Source organism: Mustela nigripes, chromosome 1 (assembly GCF_022355385.1).
Source record: "Mustela nigripes isolate SB6536 chromosome 1, MUSNIG.SB6536, whole genome shotgun sequence".
In the NCBI taxonomy this organism is placed as follows: domain Eukaryota; kingdom Metazoa; phylum Chordata; class Mammalia; order Carnivora; family Mustelidae; genus Mustela; species Mustela nigripes.
This window is the reverse complement of record NC_081557.1, coordinates 171,627,999-171,646,714: the sequence shown is the minus strand read 5'-3', so window position 1 is coordinate 171,646,714 and position 18,716 is coordinate 171,627,999. Positions and strand designations below refer to the sequence as shown.

Genomic DNA, 18,716 nt, shown 5'->3' with positions numbered 1-18,716 from the left:
TTTCAGTGTGGATTAAACAGCCCTCTTGCGAAAAGATGCCATCTCGGACTTCCATAGCTAAACAGAAGTCACTACGCCTGACTTCAAAGCTTCAAAGCTCCTCTTGTGAGGAGCTGACGAAGCTGGTTACCATTCGGAAAATCCCAGCTAGGGCCCTTCAGAATTATGTTAAATCTACTCTTCCTAAGCTCTGTAAATGGAAAAACAAAGCCTGAGTGATAGCACAGCTGTCTACAAAATGGTTTACTGAATATTTAAGACCACTTTTGAGACCGACTACTAAAAAAAAAAAAAAAAAAAAAAAAAATAGAAGATTCTTTTCAAAATATTCCTGCTCACTAACAATGGACCTGGTCACCCAAAGCTCTTATGGAGATGCACAGTGAGATTAAGGTTTTCAATTCGGCTAACACAACATTCACTCTGCAGCCCATGGATCAAGGAGCCATTTCAAATTTCAAGTCTTAATATTTAAGAAGTACATTTTGTAAGGCTGTAGCTGCCATAGACAGTGATTCCTCTCATGGATCTGGGCAAAGTCAATGAAAATCCTCCGGAAAGGATTCACCATTCTAGATGCCAGTTAAGAACACGTGTGATTCATGGGAAGAAGTCAGAATATTAACATAAACAGGAGTTTGGGAGAAATAGATTCCCACCCATATGGATGACCAATACAGAGCCAAGACCAAGTTCAGGACTCCCCTGCTCCCAACTTGTATCCCCACCTGAAATGCTTCCCCTTGGTTCCAAATTCTACCCAAAAGGCAAGGCCCACCTTTCCCAAGTGGTTTCTCTGAACTCTGATCTAACCGTACTGATGGTCTTGGCTCCCTAGGTACAGAGTTCAAAGGGAGAACATGTTCTAAGGACTCATCATAATGCTTAACCTGGTGATATTCATTATAAAAACATACTAGTGCATCCTCTTAGTTTAGTTATAAGACACCAATATAGTAGTGATTCAAAATCTCCATGTTTCAAGACACTGACAACACAGCAAGTGGTCACTGTGCACTGTTACAGTTTGCCTACAGGAACTTTGATTCTGATTTGATTGAAAGACAAACTCTGAAAACACTAGGAGCTTTGGGTTTTTTTTTTTTTTTTTAATGACAAATCTCTAATATCAGGTTATCACCATCACCCTTTCTGGCCCGCAGACCCTGAAATCCTGGACAATGGACCAAACACCATTAGTTGTAAATGAATGAAGATTTATCATCTTCTCTGAGTAGGTGCTGAAATCTGGCTCTGTGCACTTGGGCTAACTAGCCTCTCCGTACCTCCATTTCCTTATTACGAAACTGGGATTAAAAACAGCTACTCTCATAGGATTATAGGATTACAAATACGTATACATAAAAGCCTGCATCAGTAATTGACAGCATATAAACTCTATCTATCTCAGTAGATATTACTTAAAATGAAACGTTTCAAATGACATTTTATGATAACTTTAGCTATGTTTAATGATCAAGGGTCTTGGAATAATCATGTATTTAAAAATAAATTAATGACAAGACAATTCTAAAGGAAACCGAAGAATAAGAGTGAATTCCACGCACCCTGACCATTCCCCCTCGCAGGGAGAATGAACACAATGTCTGAGGACGAGGATGCTTAGCTCAAGTTCCAAGCCCCAGCCCCAGCTGCTCTGACTTGGACTGACTCAGCCAACCTCCTTCTGGCATTAATCCCCGAAAAGTCATGTGAATCCACAAACCAAAAATCTCAAATGAGAGCTTCAAAGAATACCTGTGTTTTTGCAAGCATTTTTTTTAATTGACAAAAGACACTGAAACAATCAAATTCAAAGAACTATGGGACTCAAAAAGTTCCAGTTTCTAAGTTGCGGAATCAACACACACTGGAAAAATTCAATGACATTTAAAAATCTAAGATTAATTCTTTTCATTGACTTCCTCTCCTTGCATTCGCAAACAGAGGGAGTGGCGCACCTGTTTCAGGGATTCCGTAGCCTGTCAACGGGAAAAAGAAAAAAGTACGTGATCAAAGAGAACGAGAAACAGCATTACTGCAGGAGAGGAATTCTATAAATTTAATGCATCCTTAGGTTAATAAATCTATTGAAACTACTAATGGCAAATGTCTACAGTATCTTGATGAGTAGGGATCCTTTCTGAAAAGAGTTTAAGGCTTCTAATATATCCTTCAAGTTCCTGCTGTTTGCTGTTCCTTTTATAATGGTTTTTCTAGTTCTTATTTGAAAAGAAAAACACTGGGACCAATCATTCTCCCTTCTTCCTCAACATTACTGCCTTAAAAGAATACTTCATAGGTGCTATTTTTTTTTTTTTTAAAGATGTTATTTATTTATTTGTGAGACAGAGAGCGAGGGAACAGCAGGTGGAGGGAGAAAGCTGCAGGCTCCCCAGTGAGCAGAGAGCCTGATGCGGGGCTCGATCCCAGGACCCTGAGATCATGACCTGAGCCGAAGGCAGACGCTTAATCCACTGAGCCTCCCAGGCGCCCCCATAGGTGCTACTTTAAATCTTAAACGCCCAGGACTATCAAACAGTGGGAAGAACATCCATCCTTTAGCCTCCTTGGATTATATCATTCAAATGTAAGAGTACCCGCCAATTAAAAATAATACTATATTTTTCTTAAGTAGTGATTTTAGAAAATTTAAAAAATTGTTAAAGGTTTTATCATCCCCAACTCTTGGATTACAAGTTGAATTCTAGAATTTGTTTTTTTAATTTGAGAGATGGGTAGTTTAGAATGTTACAGGTAACAGACATTATGAATATTGGCTATTAAAGGAGCATGCATTAGTCAACGGAAGAGATTTTTACTGAAATGTTTTTCTTGTAAAATTACTAAGAAAAATTAAAAATCTAGTTAATGTGTTAAGAAGCGTGTAGCATCTGAATCAAGCTAATGAGTCCACTGAGAGGCCAGAGTAAAAGCTGCCTGAGATACAGATTATGTGGAAGACCCTCAGAGCACAGGCTCCACAGTCAGGCTGGTGGGTTCATAGCCTTGTCTCCTCACTTTCTACAGTGTAATACCTGGGCAAGTAACTAAGCACCTCCCTTTTCTCACCAGAAAGATGGAAAAGATGAAATGAGGAATCCATGTTGACTCTTATTTTTAAGGAGGAGAAGTTATAAACACCTTTAAAAAGCTTAACATGTTTTACCGATGTTCATCTTCCTAAAAGTCTACTTTCTTTTATGTTTTTAAGAGTTGGGCTTGAGGGGTGCCTGCCTGGATCAGTTGGTTGAGCTTCCAACTCTGACTTCGGCTCAGGTCATGATCTCAGGGTTGTGAGATCCAGCCCCGCATCAGGCTCTGTGCTGGGCATGGAGTCTGCTTAAGATTCTCTCCCTGTGCCTCTGCTCCAAAATAAAATTTAAAAAAAAAGGAAGAAGAAAAAAGTTGAGCTGGATATTGGACAATTTTCTTTAAAAACACATACTCAGAATGTGAATAGAAATCAGAAATAGAAATAGAAATAAAAATTAAGAACTGCTACTGGAAACTATTATTTTACGATCTCAAAGTCATTTAAGACATTTCCCCCCACACATTAAAAGACATCCCCATGCAGAATATGAGAGTCAAAACCAAAACTGTAGGATGTGAAATTAGCATCACACACTGTTTCACTGAGCATCAACTGAAACATCAACTGTTTCACTGAGCAAAGCAGAGTACACAGAAGTCTACTGAGGACCAAGCCTGAACTTAGGGATTTCCCTGATACTATGTTCTAGCTCCCAAAGAGCCCAAATAGGACCAGTCACAAGAGGTCGTATTTCCCACAGGGTACCTTAGCAAGATCTTCTTTTAACTTGTTGTACTGCACCACATCAAAATGTTCTTTCTTTGATTTCTTATGGAAGAAGTGCAGAAACTGTCTCCTTTTAACAGCTGAGTAAGTATAATCCTAAAAGGAAAAAAGGGGGGAGGAAAAAAAGAACATGTTTTAAATGAACATAATGTCTCTGTAAGAAAGACACTTGCCTTAGCAACACTAAAGCAAAAGAAGGCAGATGAGTAAAATATTTGCAGTGGCCAACAGAGGAAGCATAAGGCAACACAAGGAAAACATTTCATCTTGCTTGAGATCAGCGGCTGTTCTCAAAAGCAAGCAAGCTGGGAAGAGGAATCACACATATTGGGATAGAAAGGAGAAAAGGGAAACTGTTTTGGCAAAATAATCATGCAATGAAAGCTAAAGTTACTGACTGTTTCTGCAATACGTAGTCAATTTTATTTCTAAAGACACAGAACACAATTTGATGTGTTTATCTCCACGGAGAAATTTATGAGTTGTACTATTTATTTCTCTAAAGAGGTTATCGGTTTTCTGTGCTGTATATGTGCTATTCTTGTGGAAAACAACAGAATTTATCAGCTTTTACAGACCCAGAGAGCAATTCAGTAAATAAAAAAGGTTTTATTGCTCATCACTTCAGTTGGATATGGAATTAGTTGCAAAACATGTTCTAACTTACCATTTTCCTAAAACTACTCACCTGGCGAGTGACGATAAAGTATGCAAAAAAGACCATGGAATTTGCAAACGTGATGAAGTATGTCACCGGTTCCATGATATCCCAGGAGTACACCCACCAAGTGAGCCAGGCCAACGCCCCGCCCTGAACAGACAACAAGGCTAACCCGGTCCATAAAAGTCCACTGGTTTTGGCTTCTGAGCGAGCTTCGATGCCAGCTTTTATCTAAGGGGCAAAACCAGCCTGGTTCAGCTTACAGGGTACCCAGTCACAGGGAAAGAAGGAACAAAAGTAAAGTAACACCTATCTGATTATATTAACGAGGTCTGATTTAGGGAAAAGTTATGAAGCAGACACATTCGTGAGTGATCATTTATTTCCAATTCAGTTCATTAGATGAGCCATTTTTTTAAATATAAAGGTAATATCTGCTTGTGGGAAGAAAAAATTAAGTAGTATAGAAGGGTATACAATGGAAAACTCAAGACGCTGTCCTCTGAAGCCTGAAATGATAGGCCTATTCTCTCTGACCCAGCAACTGTACTTCTAGCAATGCGTCCTGTAGGTAGCCTTGCTCACACATGGTCCACTTCAGGTGCTCAAGAGTAAAAGACTAACACTTGTGCCTACATCTACCAAGCTATTATGCAGCAGTATCGAGGAAACTATGTACCCGTGCAGAGATCCTTCCAGCATACACTGTTGGTGAAAAAAGGGGAGGGAGAACAGTATGTAGCAGTGTATGCCCTTTTCTGAAGAAGGGAACAAAATAATGTATTTGACTTGTGTATACACAGATGAAGAAAATCTAAAATGACCCATGGGTGTGGGGATATGGCATTAGGAGGAAAACTTTCCACTGGCACCTTTCCTGATTTTCAAATCTTAACACAAGTAAATATATCATCAACTTTTTTTTTTTTTTAAAGATTTTATTTATTTATTTGACAGAGAGAAATCACAAGTAGATGGAGAGGCAGGAAGATAGAGAGAGAGGGAAGCAGACTCTCCGCTGAGCAGAGAGCCCGATGCGGGACTCGATCCCAGGACTCTGAGATCATGACCTGAGCTGAAGGCAGCAGCTTAACCCACTGAGCCACCCAGGCGCCCTATCATCAACTTTTTAAAAAGTGAAAAATAAAAATGTGGGTACACACAATTCAACAAATAAAATTTCAAAGTCCCTCGCTCTGCCATCTCCTAGGTATCCTTAGACGATACTATTAAATAAGTTTATCTCCAGAAACTTCCTATTCAGATACAAGGATATGCAGAAGACACCCATCCAGTTTTAAAAGTCAGAGGGGATTGGAGGTTTAGGAGACGCTGTTCTTTCCCTTAAAACAGACTCCAACCCCGCCTCCCCAAAAAAGTTATCTTTTCCCCTCCATCAGTGACTAACTTCGGATGTTAGGAAGCCATTGCTAACTTTCCAGCTGTCTGTATGGTAAGCAGAGCTGGGGCCACGGGCCTGTTCTCCAAAAGAGAAACCGGGAATGCTGGTACATCCAGACCCATCTGATCCTCATTCACAGAGGCAGTGTGGCCAGGGGCGGAAGGCAGCGCGCACACTGTTCAAGATAGCGGCATCCAGTGGGGCCGCCATGCACTAGCTCTGCACCTTCGCTGTCTCTGCGACTGAGAGGCAACAGTACACGCAGGCTCATTATGAGGACTGAAGGAGAAAGTGAGCCTATGTAGGGCGTTCCCCCAAACGTTCACTTAGCTAGTGCTCAATCAACAGTATTATTTTCAAAGAGCCTCAACGGTGATACTTCCTAACCTGTTCAAGAGGTTGCAGTTGTCCCTTCAGGTGGTCAATTCTCTCCAGTAAGTGGTGCTCTCTCTTTTTCTGAAACTCTTCTAAGTGCAAAGCCATGAACAGTCTGTGAACCAAGGATTTCACATTGTCCATCTCTGTAGCATGCTCCATACTCAGTTTCTCTGAGAGAAGACACAAAGGGTACGAAAGGCAGTTACCACACTTCTTCCTCCAGGCTCTCGGAGTCCAGGGAACCCAACCTGTGTGCCCGTGGTTGGCGACCTGGGCACTCCAAGCCCTAAGGAAGCATCTGGGATTGGCCTTTCTTCTTGTCTCGGGTGATTTGTCCCTCCCACAGAAACAAAGGCAGGAATGATAAATTATTAGACAGTAGGTTTAAACTTCATTATGTTTTTTTGTCTTTTTTTTCTTTTGTAATATGACTTTACTGTTTCATTAAAAATCTTCATATAGGAAAAGGTAGCCATCTATCAGAATCCAGGTGCATGCCTCACCTTGTTTGTAACACTTTAGAGTTTATGGGATCATTTTGTCATTGTTTCAAGTTTTTATTTAAATTCTAGTTACTTAACATCTAATGTAATATTGGTTACAGTAGTAGAATTTAGTGATTCGTCACTTATGTACAACCGCCAGTGCTCATCACAAGTGCTCTCCTTATGGTTATTTTTACACCTGACTTCAACCTAAGATCCCTCCCCCCTTAGACCCCAGCCATTTATCCAAAAATCACTTTAGGATGCACGGGGAGGGAAGCTGGTATACAAACATGTAAATGATAGTATAATATGTATAATATACATTTTGAAAAGCAATTAAAGTATAAGTTCTTTTCAGCAAGATGTAGGTCTGAAAGGAGGTTCACACTGAGAAGAAAGGTCAGTTTCTAAGTCATTAACAAAGTTCTTTTGCCTATGGATTTCTCTTAATCCTTCTGCCTCTTTGGATCAATAAACTCCCACAAACTTCCACAAACAAACTGGGCTGCAGTGCTCCTTTCCTAACGACCATAACTGTTGCCCAGCACTACAGGAGAACTGGGGCCGGGGGCAGGGTACAAGGCGGGACGGGTCTGCCGGCCAGTCAGGCACACCCGCTGCCCGGAGAGGCTTAGCACCCCAGGTTAAGGACTTGCTCTGTGAGCTTCCAGTGAGCGGCGCCAGCAGGGCTCCAGTCATTTCCCTTTTATCTCCACACAGCCTCCAAGACACTATCCTGGTCTTTAGTCCCTTCTACATTCCAGGCTACAGCTGCCACGAAGAAGTGAGAAGTCGAAGTTCCCTTCTAAGCTTCTGAGATTTGTAGAACAGTCAGAGCCCTTTTGTTTTGATGGGAAATGTAATGATATTTTAAAAATCAAAAAAAAAAAAAAAATTTAAAGGTCTACATATAGAAGAAAGGTACAGATGGGACGCCGATTCCGTCCCTAGCTGTGGAGCATATCCAGGACAGACAAAGCCAGACGCTAAAGGGATCAGGATAGATTTTAATCAGTAACCACTGCGATGAGGGAGAGGCTCCAGGGTGAAATGAGCTCAGACTTCTGTTTGTGCAGAGATGGCTGCTGTTTTCAGGGGCAGGGGTGAAGGGGGGATGCCAGGGGCTTAAGCAGAGTCAGGGAAGGGGAAATCCACAAAAATCGGGCGTGAAGGTTGTTGGTTAACGTGACTAGACTAATGTTCGTGTTGTTGATGAGCACTTAGGCGGAAGAGAAACCAACAGAGGACCCCGTGCAAGCCCGAGCAAGGCAGCAACCCAGCGGCCGGGAGAGCAAGAGTACCCTCCCTGGACATCATCGCTTCAAAGAGGAGTTTCTCAGGTCCTTGAGATGACAGTTCCGGACAGTAGAAGCTGTACACTTCAAAGCCACCAAGAAAGGATTTATAATTGCAAGCTTTCCCAAGTAACTTCTGTAAGAGGGTGTTCAGGGACCTGTCTGCCAATCACCAGGTTTTCCCTGAACAAACAGGAAGTTCTCCTGACAGTGTTGCACTTTCCCAGGAAAGGATTTTAGGAGGGCTGTAGTCTAATCCTAGGGATAGGCCCTCGAGCTGCAAGACCATGTGCGTGTCTGTTCAAGTCTCTTAGGGGCGGGGGGTGAACAAAATCATTTGTGTGGAGAATCTGCAATCTTTTTTCTAGGTCAAGGCTAAGGTCTAGTCAAGAAGAGGGCTCAGAGGCGCCTGGCTCAAGTATGGTCAAAGAGAGGGTCTTTGTTATGTGACACGAAATGTTTATCTGAGTTCAGTGACAAGCTATCATCTTTCAGAAATGCTACAGCAAAATTCGTATGGTGTATTACCAACTCAAACATTTCTCTAAATAAATAAACGTTTCTCTGTGCTATCACCTAGCAAAAAACCAGAAGCTGTTTAATCCTTTTAAAGGTGTCTTCAATGTGGAATTCATTTTCATATCCTAAATTTTCAAATCTAACTTGGCCAATGCTTTTAGAAAAGATGGAGTTTAAATACATTTTTTAACTCCAAATTTATAATTTTACAAACTGAATTTTCCTTCAGTCCAGTATAATTCCTCTGTCATCTTTCTTCCGACCGTATCTCCTGTGCCTGTTAGCTGAATTCCCTTTGTGAGACTGAGTCAGTCCAACTTGGTATAGAGCAAGGAACCTGGTAAACCAGAGGCCAGGGAGGCGTGGGACACACCCGGAGCGCAATCCCAGCAAACCGCCCCTCCCGGGCAGGGAGAAGGCTCTCCTCTCAAAGAACAGGCAGGAGGGAGGCCTCAGTTTAGTCCCTGGGGACCTAAGGCTTGTGACATGTTGGGGCTTGCAGGAGAGGAAAGTCAAGTAGAACAAAGAGATGCCCTTGAAAAAAAAATCATTTATTTCCACTTGTTTCCTCAAACACTCAACCCAGAGAAAGGAAGCAGAAGGCCTTCCAGAGTACTGGTGACTCACTGAACATGAACTTTCTACCTTCACAAGGATTTCAATTTCTGTATTTCTCAACTTCCACCATCCTTCTCCCTTTGAGGTTAAATACTGCCCTGATTTTTTTTTTTTTTAACATTTTATTTATTTGACAGAGAGAGATCACAAGTAGAGAGAGAGAGGAGGGAGCAGGCTCCCTGCCCAGCAGAGAGCCCGATGCGGGACTCGATCCCAGGACCCTGAGATCATGACCTGAGCTGAAGGCAAAGGCTTAACCCATTTAGCCACCCAGGCAGCCCTACTGCCCTGATTTTTAAGAAGAATTAACAGCAGAAGAAAGTTCACAGCTGTTGAAAGGACAGATTCATTTTAATTTCTCTGTTCTTGTTTGTGTTAGAAAGTTCTGTAAAATTTTCAAACACACAAAATTTAAAAATATTTTTTTCTCTTCAAAGGATCTTCAGAGAAGCGGCTGACACCAACTATGGAGTACAAGATCAGCCTGGACCACCTTATACCAGAAAATAAGAAAAAGTTTGAAATAAAAATGGGAGGCAAGTCACAAGATATGGGAGCCCTGGTGTTCAACTGTACCAGTTAACCACTAGTGGGAGCCCCTTAAATTCCTTGGGACTTATTCCCATTTCTTCATTGTTAGCATTTATTCCTTTTAAATCTGAATTCCCTCCCTTACCCTATCCCCTTCTCATTGGCACCTACTGAGAATTCTTGGCTGAGGCAGAATTGGGAGAATCTGGCTGCAAGAGGACTTTTGGATTCCCGCAGCCCTCCCCCACATTTACCAGTTAACACTGAGCATCCTAAGCATCCTAACTATGAACAAGAGCCTTCCCTTATTTATTGATCTATTTATTTTGCCATCTATTTATTAAGGCACAGACTTACTAATTTCCTCCTGCTGCAGTCTATGTTCACAGCTTACTGGGAACAGAAGCCAATTAGTGGCAGGAACACTTAAACATAAATGGTAATTTGCCTGAGGCTCGGCGCGGACTGTTTGAGAACAAAAACACATTCGTGAGTTTTACCTCCAGGAGCCCTACCAGGTTCTCACAGTGAAGGTCTGAGATCACACAGAACTTGGTGCTTGGAGCAGGGAGAGGGGAAATGTAACCATTCTGAATCAGCCCCCAGCATAACTTTCTCCACAGCAAGGAAAGAGCTTCACCAGATCCTTATCTGGCTTGGGAGGAGGTCAGCCAGCCGACTGCAGCCCCTCTCCAGCCTTCCCGTCTCACATAGTGGAGGGAAAAATAAAAAGGCTAAGAAACTCTTCTCAAAGTTGCAGCCCAGGAATTCTGGCTAATACAACACCCACAATTCAACATAGGTTTATAGGATACTTCTCCCCTTACCTCCAAGACCTTACAACTACATCAATAGGCCTGCTGTTCTGTGCAAGATGCAGATTCCAAAAAAGAATTTCCAGGGAAATCCAGAGACAACAGGGAATAGAAAAACAAGGGCACTAGAAGAAACTCAAGTCTCTGATACCTACCACTACCGCAAACAGCAAGCAGCCTCTTTGCCGGACACACATATAATACACCTCACATCAAACACCTACTTGCTTCAGCGTCTACCACCCAACACATATGCCCAACTTTCAACAAATAAATATATGACAAGAGAGGAAAAAAAAAGGCAAGAAGGCGGTAACGTATTCAAACTGCAGAAAATCAAAGATAAAGAAAAAAACCTTAAAAGGAACCAGAGGAAAGAATGCTTTACCTACCGAAGAACACAAAAATTACACCTGACTCCTGGAGACGACACCAGCAAGGAGGAGACAGAGGGAAAACTCACCTTGAGAGTGATAACAGAAAATTTCAACTTCATGTCTTAGGACCTACACTTTACCATTTACCAAGGTCAGAACGACTTGGCAAAACCTCAAAGTAGGGTCTGCTTCTGCCCTCAGCACATGCTGTACATATGCTTTGTTAAACAAAACAACCCAGGAGCACCTGGGTGGCTCAGTCAGTTAAGTGGCTGCCTTCAGCTCAGGTCATAATCCCAGGGTCCTGAGATGGAGCCCCACATTGGGCTCTCTGCTCTGCGGTGAGCCTGCTTCCTCCTTCCACCTTCCCCCTCCCTCTCTCTGCCTGCCTCTCTGCCTACTTGTGGTCTCTGTCAAATAGACAGATCAAATCGTAAAAAAAAAAGAAGACAACCCCAAAAGATCATTTTGAACTAAAAAGAAAAAGGAAGAAGCTTCCCTGGTTCACATAGGATTAAAGTCCAACAGCTCTGAATATACTAGAAACTTAATGTCAGCAACTTTCTGAAATGTCCTTTGTCTAATGACCTGTAACATTTTATGCAAAAAAATGTAAATAACCTGCACCAAATGTCCTTTGACACAGCACCATCTGCTTTGTGAAGACTGCATATCCTGGGCAGCTGTCTTAACCTGGACTCCAATACAATCCTCCTCCTTCTAGAAAGTCTAAAAGGTGTGTTCATTTTATGACAATGTGAGGGAAAAAAACACAAACCTAGAATTCTGCAAAAGTGGAGAAATGAAGACTTTCTCAAACTAAAGTTGAGAACAAAAAATGGGGCCAGTAGCCCTACCTAGTAAAAGCTGTTAAAAGTGAAGGGAAAACAATGATGCAAGGTCAGAAAACCAGATATACGTAAATAAAGGAACTATGTTAAAGAGGGAGTAAGGAAAGGCAAAATTAAAACTTGTATTTCCTTTCGCTTATTAATTGATCTAACAACAGTCTGTTCAAAGTAATACCAGCAAAAAGGTATCCAATGCTTACATGTACATGTAATATATTATCAACAAGCGGAATTTGGAAATTAAAACATGTTACCATTTATATCAGCGCCTAAAAAACTGAAATAGGTATAAATGTAACAAGCTACGATCAAGATCCTTGTAAGAAAAACTATAAAATTCTGGTGAAAGACATAAAAGAAGAACCAAGTAAATGGAGAAATACTCTACGTTCATGGGAAACAAGACTCAACACTGACAAGATTATCAGTTGTTCCCAAATTTATCTATACATTCAACACAGTCCCAATCAAGATCCCAGAAAAATACTTTGCTGATATGAACAAACTGATTCTAAAGCTTACACTGGAAGTCAAAAGACCTAGACTAGCCAACTTGGTATGGAAGAAAAATGAAGTCAGAGAACTGACTCCACTCAATTGCAAGACTTACTATAAAGCTACAGTGGTCAAAGAATACACCAGCAGATCAATGAAATCGAACAGAGAGTCCAGAAACAGACCCATATAGAGTCAACTGATCTTCGACAAAGGAGCAAAGGCAATACACTAGAGCAAAGACTGTCTTTTCAACAAATGGTGCTGGGAGAATTAGACATTCACATGCAAAAACAAACAGAAAGAAAGAATCTAAATTGAAACCTTATACTCTCCAAAAAAATTAACTCACAATGGATCATAGACTTAAATGTAAAATGCAAAACTATACAACTCCTAGAATATAGGAGAAAACCTAGATGATTCTGGCTAGGAGGATGACCTGTTATATACAGCAAAGGTATAGTCCATGAAAGGAATAAATGATATACTGGGCTTCATTAAAACTAAAATGTTGGCTCCACAAAAGACAACACCAACAGAATGAAAAGACAAGCTACAGATTGGGAAAAAAAATATTTGCAAGGGAGAGATTTGATAATGAACTGTTATCTAAAATGTGTAAAACCTGGGCACCTGGGTAGCTCAGTGGGTTAAACCTCTGACTTCAGCTCAGGTCATGATCTCAGAGTCCTGGGATCGAGCCCCACATTGGGCTCTCTGTTCAGCAGGGAGTCTGCTTCCTCCTTTCTCTCTGCCTGCCTCTCTTCCTACTTGTGACCTCTGTCAAATAAATAAATAAAATCTTTAAAAATAAATGTAAAAAAATAAAATATGCAAAACCATCTTAAATCAACAATTTAAAAATGTACTACCTGCTTTAAAAAATGACCCAAAGACTTGAAGAGACACCTCACCAAAGAATACAGTAAGCATCTGAAGTCGTATGCCATTAAGCCAGTACAAGTTAAAAAAAACAACAACAAACAAGCTATTACACACCTATTAGAATGGCCAAAATCCCAAACACCATCGCCACTAAAAGCTGTCAAGGATGCGGAGCAGCAGGAATTCTCACTCACTGCTGATGGGCATGCAAAATGGTACAACCACTTTGGAAGAAAGTTTCCCAGTTTCTTACAAAACTAAACATACTCTCAACATACAATCCATCACCCACGCTCTGTGATATTTACCCAAATGCATCAAAAACTGATGTCCACACAAAAACCTACAAATGCTACATATTGTATGATACCAACTATCTGACATTCAGAAAAAGGCAAAACTATGGAGACAGTAAACACTTTAGTGGTGGCTGATGGTTGGGGGGTGGTGGGTAGGAGGGATCGGGTGGATCACAGAGGACTTTTGGGTAGTGGAATTACTCTGTGTGATACTACAATGGTGGATATATGTCAGTAGACATTTATCAGAACCCTAATGTCAACTACGAACTTTAAGTAATAATGATGGGCCAGCGCAGGTTCATGGATTGTAACAAATGTAGTGCCTGACAGTGAGGGAGGCTATGGGGAGGGGACAGAGTATATGGGAACTGTATCCTATCTGTTCAATCTTCCTGTGAACCTACTAAAACTACTCTGATAAAATCAAGCCTGTTTTTGAAAAAAAAGTTAAGTGCTATATGATACACACATGGATTCATGATTTTCAAGCCCACTTCTTCTTAATCCAATAATGTCAGCTTAAGCATTCAAGATCCTAATGTGAAGTCTTATAAGTGTAAAAAAAAGATACGACACTAAAAGGCCTTGCTGGGCAACTGCTACTCATCATTCGTACCCTCTCAAGAAAGGCATAAACATCAGTTTTCCAAAGCATCCTTGGTGATTTGGTCAATTAAGAAGGTTCTTAAGCTTGCTCCCTGTAAAAGCCCCACAACTAAAGGGGAATGTTAAGATAATTGCCTAGCAGGCACCTGGGTGGCTCAGTTGGTTAAGCAGCTGCCTTCAGCTCAGGTCATGATTCCAAGGTCCTAGGATCGAGCCCCTGCTCAGCAGAGAGCCTGCTTCTCTCTCTCCCTCTGCCTGCCACTCTGCTTACTTGTGCTCTCTAACTCTCTGTCAAATAAATTTTAAAAATCTTTGGGAAAAAAAAAAGCTAAGTTGTCTAGCTGTGTCTCTTACCTTTCTTGGGGCACTGTACATCATACGTTATTTTGTTAACGACAAGCTTAAAATCATTCATTAGCAAAATATCCATCAAGGTCGAAGCTGAAATTTCACTGCCATCTGAAAGAAAAAAATCATGTACAAAATAAGTCCTTGTTTTAGACAGTAAGAACCATTTTCCAACATACAGAGAATTATTTACTAACTCAGGTTTTTATAATACAGGAGTGGACATTTTCATGGGGCAGGGCTCTCCAATCCCCAATACCGTTCCCACGCGGAGAACTCTCCCTTCCTGCTCTACCTCCCATTACACTGCACCAAAGAGAGCAGGCAGGGGCTCCCTCTCCCACGCTGTTAGTGGGCCTGGGGCATCTAGGCAGATGTTCCTGGGGAGACTGTACCTGCAGAAGGTCAGGCTAAACTTGGGGGCGGGACGGGGATGGACTCTTCATAGCAAAGCCAGAGCAGGGGAGGGGACACGTTGAGGGGGCAGTGAGGGTGCAGGTGTCAGCAGCAGAGCCCATCGGGTGAATCCTAGGCTAACCTGGTCTTTGGTCTGTCCTCTCTTAGTTCCTGCCTTCTTCTGAGCCTGGCTTTCTGTCTATTCCAATCTCCAGAGCCTACTGACAAGGCTCCTCCGCTCAGCCAGAGTCCTTATCTGCTGCTGGTAGCTAAGCCCCTGACTGGCATGTGCAAGGCACACAGTAATCACATTTAAAACCTGTTAATTATTAGAGGAGACTGACTGGTTCAAACTTGATAGCCAAACAGCACTACCAACCACTACCACACAGGGCTCCCTGATGTTCTAACTGGGTTGGGGGGTGGAGGAGTGTGAGGCAAATCTTCCAGGGGCTGGGGGGTGGTGGCAGAGATAGTGATAAACATAATTAAACCTAAGGAGTCAGTCAGCATGTGTGTGGTTTTTACGGACGTCAAAAATGGTAGGAGAGGGGCGCCTGAGAGGCTCAGTGGGTTAAAGCCTCTGCCTCCAGCTCAGGTCATGATCCCGGGGTCTTGGGATAGAGCCCCACATCGGGCTCTCTGCTCAGCAGGGAGCCTGCTTCGTCCTCTCTCACTGCTTGTGATCTCTGTCAAATAAATAAAGTAAATAAAGTCTTTAAAAAAAAAAAAAAAAAAAAAAATGCAAAGACTTTAGAACATTTTAAAAAAAGAAAAGAGGGCGCCTGGGTGGCTCAGTGGGTTAAGCCGCTGCCTTCGGCTCAGGTCATGATCTCAGGGTCCTGGGATCGAGTCCCACATCGGGCTCTCTGCTCAGCAGGGAGCCTGCTTCCTCCTCTCTCTCTGCCTGCCTCTCTGCCTACTTGTGATCTCTGTCTGTCAAATAAATAAATAAAATCTTAAAAAAAAATTTGAAAAAAAAAAAAAAAAAAAAAAAAAAAAAAAAGAAAATGGTAGGAGAGATTCTAATAGTAATTTCAAATATCCTAGGAACAATTCAGGAAGAAAAACAACAAAACAAAACCAAAAAAGCGAAAAACAAAAACCTCCTTGAAATTTTTAACCTCAGCGTGCTTTCGCTCAGTCTCTTAGATAGCCGGGTTTTTTTTTATTTTGGAACTAAACTTCAGTGGAACCCAGGTGTTGAGAAAGCAAATTCATTGAACAATAAGCAAAAACACTGTCGGTGGGTGGGAGTTTCTCTATCACTGTCCCTTTAGAACAGTCCAGGATGGGTAATTTTTGCCGCTCCTGGCATTTGCCTGGCTACATCCTCCCAGAGCGACTCCAACTACATTAATATGCATGACCGCAGTAATGCTGCTAGTAAAATCAGGAAAAACCTGGTTGTCTGCCTCCCATCTGGCTCTCGGTAGCTCTTTTGTTCCAGAAGGCAGCGAGTCAAGTCTGCACCTGGGTCTGTTCCTCGAATTTGGCTGTTTGGGTTCCTGTTCATCAGTTGGGGTGACATCATTTTCCCAGGAATTGCCAAATAATTCAACCCACACTATGGGCAAAACTGTGACAAGCTTAGAACACTCTTTTCAAGCCCAAATTAAAGGCAGGCAAATTCCACCCACAGAACCTCTCTTTTTAAAGATGTGCAAGACACCAATCACTTTATATGACTTTGAAAGTGTCATTTAAAAATTTACATTTAAATGACTTCAAACCTACTCCTTCAAATAGGGCTATAAAAAGCAATCACCTGGGTATGATTTCTCAGCCCAAGTACTACATTATCCTTTGTACTAATACAGGAACGGTGGCAAATTGATGCGAAACACTCTTGAGGAGCTAATGATAGAGTTTTGAATTCTTCACCAAGTCTTGGGTGTACTGATGTAAACCCCAATAAAGTGTTTTCACTCAGTCTAAAGAGACATTTTTCTCTAAGATTTCCTATCTTTTCCATTGTGCTTTATGTTTCAAAGCTACTCACATTTTTAGAAACAAGCAGGGTCCATGTCAATTGCTGCTTTAACCTTATTTATTTCATTCACTTAAAAGACACTTACTGAGTCCACACCACGGGGCAAGGGCTGTGCTCGGTGCCCCTCCAGGCACACGGGATGGCAGCTAGCTGCTGGCTCTTAAAAGCTCAGAAGGCAGGCGCTGGCCCAGTGCAGAAGGCCCGAGGGTGTGCCATGCTCCTGGGACCGTTCAGTCTAGTTCAGAGACGGAGAGCTAAGCCGCTGTGGCCACAGGACTAAAACCTTCTCTGATCCTGTTTTTATCAGGAAGAAAGCTCCCCTTCCAGTTAAATCCAAAGCCCTTACTGCAGACTACAATAAAGCTTGCCCTAATCTGTCCCTCTGCTCCTACTTCACCTAGCTGCCTCCTCTGTAGCCACAGTGGCTCAACTCCCACCCCTGGGCCTCTGCCAGAAGAGCTCACCCACCTACGCAGCTCCCTCTCCTCTTCCAGGTCTTCCCAAAACCTGACCTTAGCGAGCATTCCCCCACCCCCACCCAGGTCCCTGAGAGCATCTCCTCCCACAGTACACACACCACACTCTGCAAGCATCTCCCCCTACAGCATGCCCCCCCATTCTATAAGCACCTCCCCCCATAACAACCCCCCAACTCCAGAGCACCTCCCTGGACACCACATAAACACCTGCTTGCTCCACAGGCACTTCCCCACCACCACAGCCCCCTACTCTGCCTTGTCTCTGTAATATTCATTACCTAACACACTACATATTTCCTTCACCCTTTTCTTTCTCTTTTTAAAACATAACCTCAAAAAGAGGAGGACTGTTTTACCTCTGTTGTCCTCTGTTCTGCCTCTGGCACCTAGATCCGTGCCTGGAATATGTTAGATGCTCAATTTGTTGAGTAACTTTTTAAATTTAATTCAATTAATTAATAAATAGTTATTAGTTTCAGAGACAGAGGTCAGCGATTCATCAGTCTTATACAACAGCCAGCACTCATCACGTCAAGCATCCTCTTTCATGCCCATCACCCAGTTACCCCATCCCCCCACCTTCTCCCCTCCAGCAACCCTGGTTGTTTCCCAGAGTTAAGAGTTTCTTATGGTTTGTCTCCCTTTGTGATTCCATCTTATTTTTCCCTCCCTTCCCTTTTGATCCTCTGTTTTGTTTCTTAAATTCCACACATGAGTGAGGTCATATGATAACTATCTTTCTCTGACATTTCGCTCAGCATGACACCCTCTAGAAAATAAATGTTTAATCTCAATTTTTCCAACTTCTGTATCTACCCCTTATTTGGTTCTGGACTTGTACAGGGAAAAAGAATGTTTATTTTCTTTTCAAAACTGTAACAGTAATCATTAATGCTTCAATCTAAGCATGTAATACTACAATAAAATAAAAATGCAAATTTGGTCATTTATCTCTATTTGTAGCCTTTATGTTGGGCTGGGGTAAAGGATTCTTTATTCTATTTTAGGGGCAACAGGTCCAAGACCACTTCAGACCATGAAGACATAAAAGCTAGATCCTAAAACTTGAAATGTCTAGTGATTAAACACCTTACTGGTATTAAAATATATGTAGGTTCTTCCTGAAAGTGAGCCATCAAAAAACATATGAGATCATGATGCTTTATAATAAAGATTAATGAAGTATTTATATAATTATTCACTAGCTATTTTAATCATTAGAGCTGCATTTTGTTTTCTAATTATTCAAATTGTGCTGAAAATTACACACTTACCAAGGTCATTAAAATTTTCTCAGGAAAAATTTTAGGGCTAAGATTTTGAAATAAGTAACTGAAATTTACATCAAACTTACTCCATTCATTCTTTATTCACTGGAGTTAATTTTTTTTTTAAGATTTTATTTATTTGGCAGACAGAGATCAGAAGTAGGCAGAGAGGCAGGCAGAGAG

The 18,716-nt window shown here is 41.8% G+C and overlaps 1 protein-coding gene across 2 annotated transcripts in view; it reads right to left on the bottom strand.

Annotated features, from left to right (window-relative positions):
• Positions 1-1,761: 1,761 nt before the first annotated feature.
• MCUB (mitochondrial calcium uniporter dominant negative subunit beta) overlaps positions 1,762-18,716 on the bottom strand; it is a 95,951-nt gene continuing 78,996 nt past the window's right edge. For both annotated transcript variants that reach the window (XM_059377138.1, XM_059377148.1), the window contains exons 4-8: positions 14,404-14,508; positions 6,274-6,434; positions 4,512-4,715; positions 3,803-3,919; positions 1,762-1,982 (exon numbers count right to left, since the gene is read on the bottom strand). In XM_059377138.1, the coding sequence (XP_059233121.1) occupies positions 1,905-1,982; positions 3,803-3,919; positions 4,512-4,715; positions 6,274-6,434; positions 14,404-14,508 (665 nt within the window). In that variant the 3' untranslated portion in view covers positions 1,762-1,904. The remainder of the gene's footprint in view (positions 1,983-3,802; positions 3,920-4,511; positions 4,716-6,273; positions 6,435-14,403; positions 14,509-18,716) is intronic.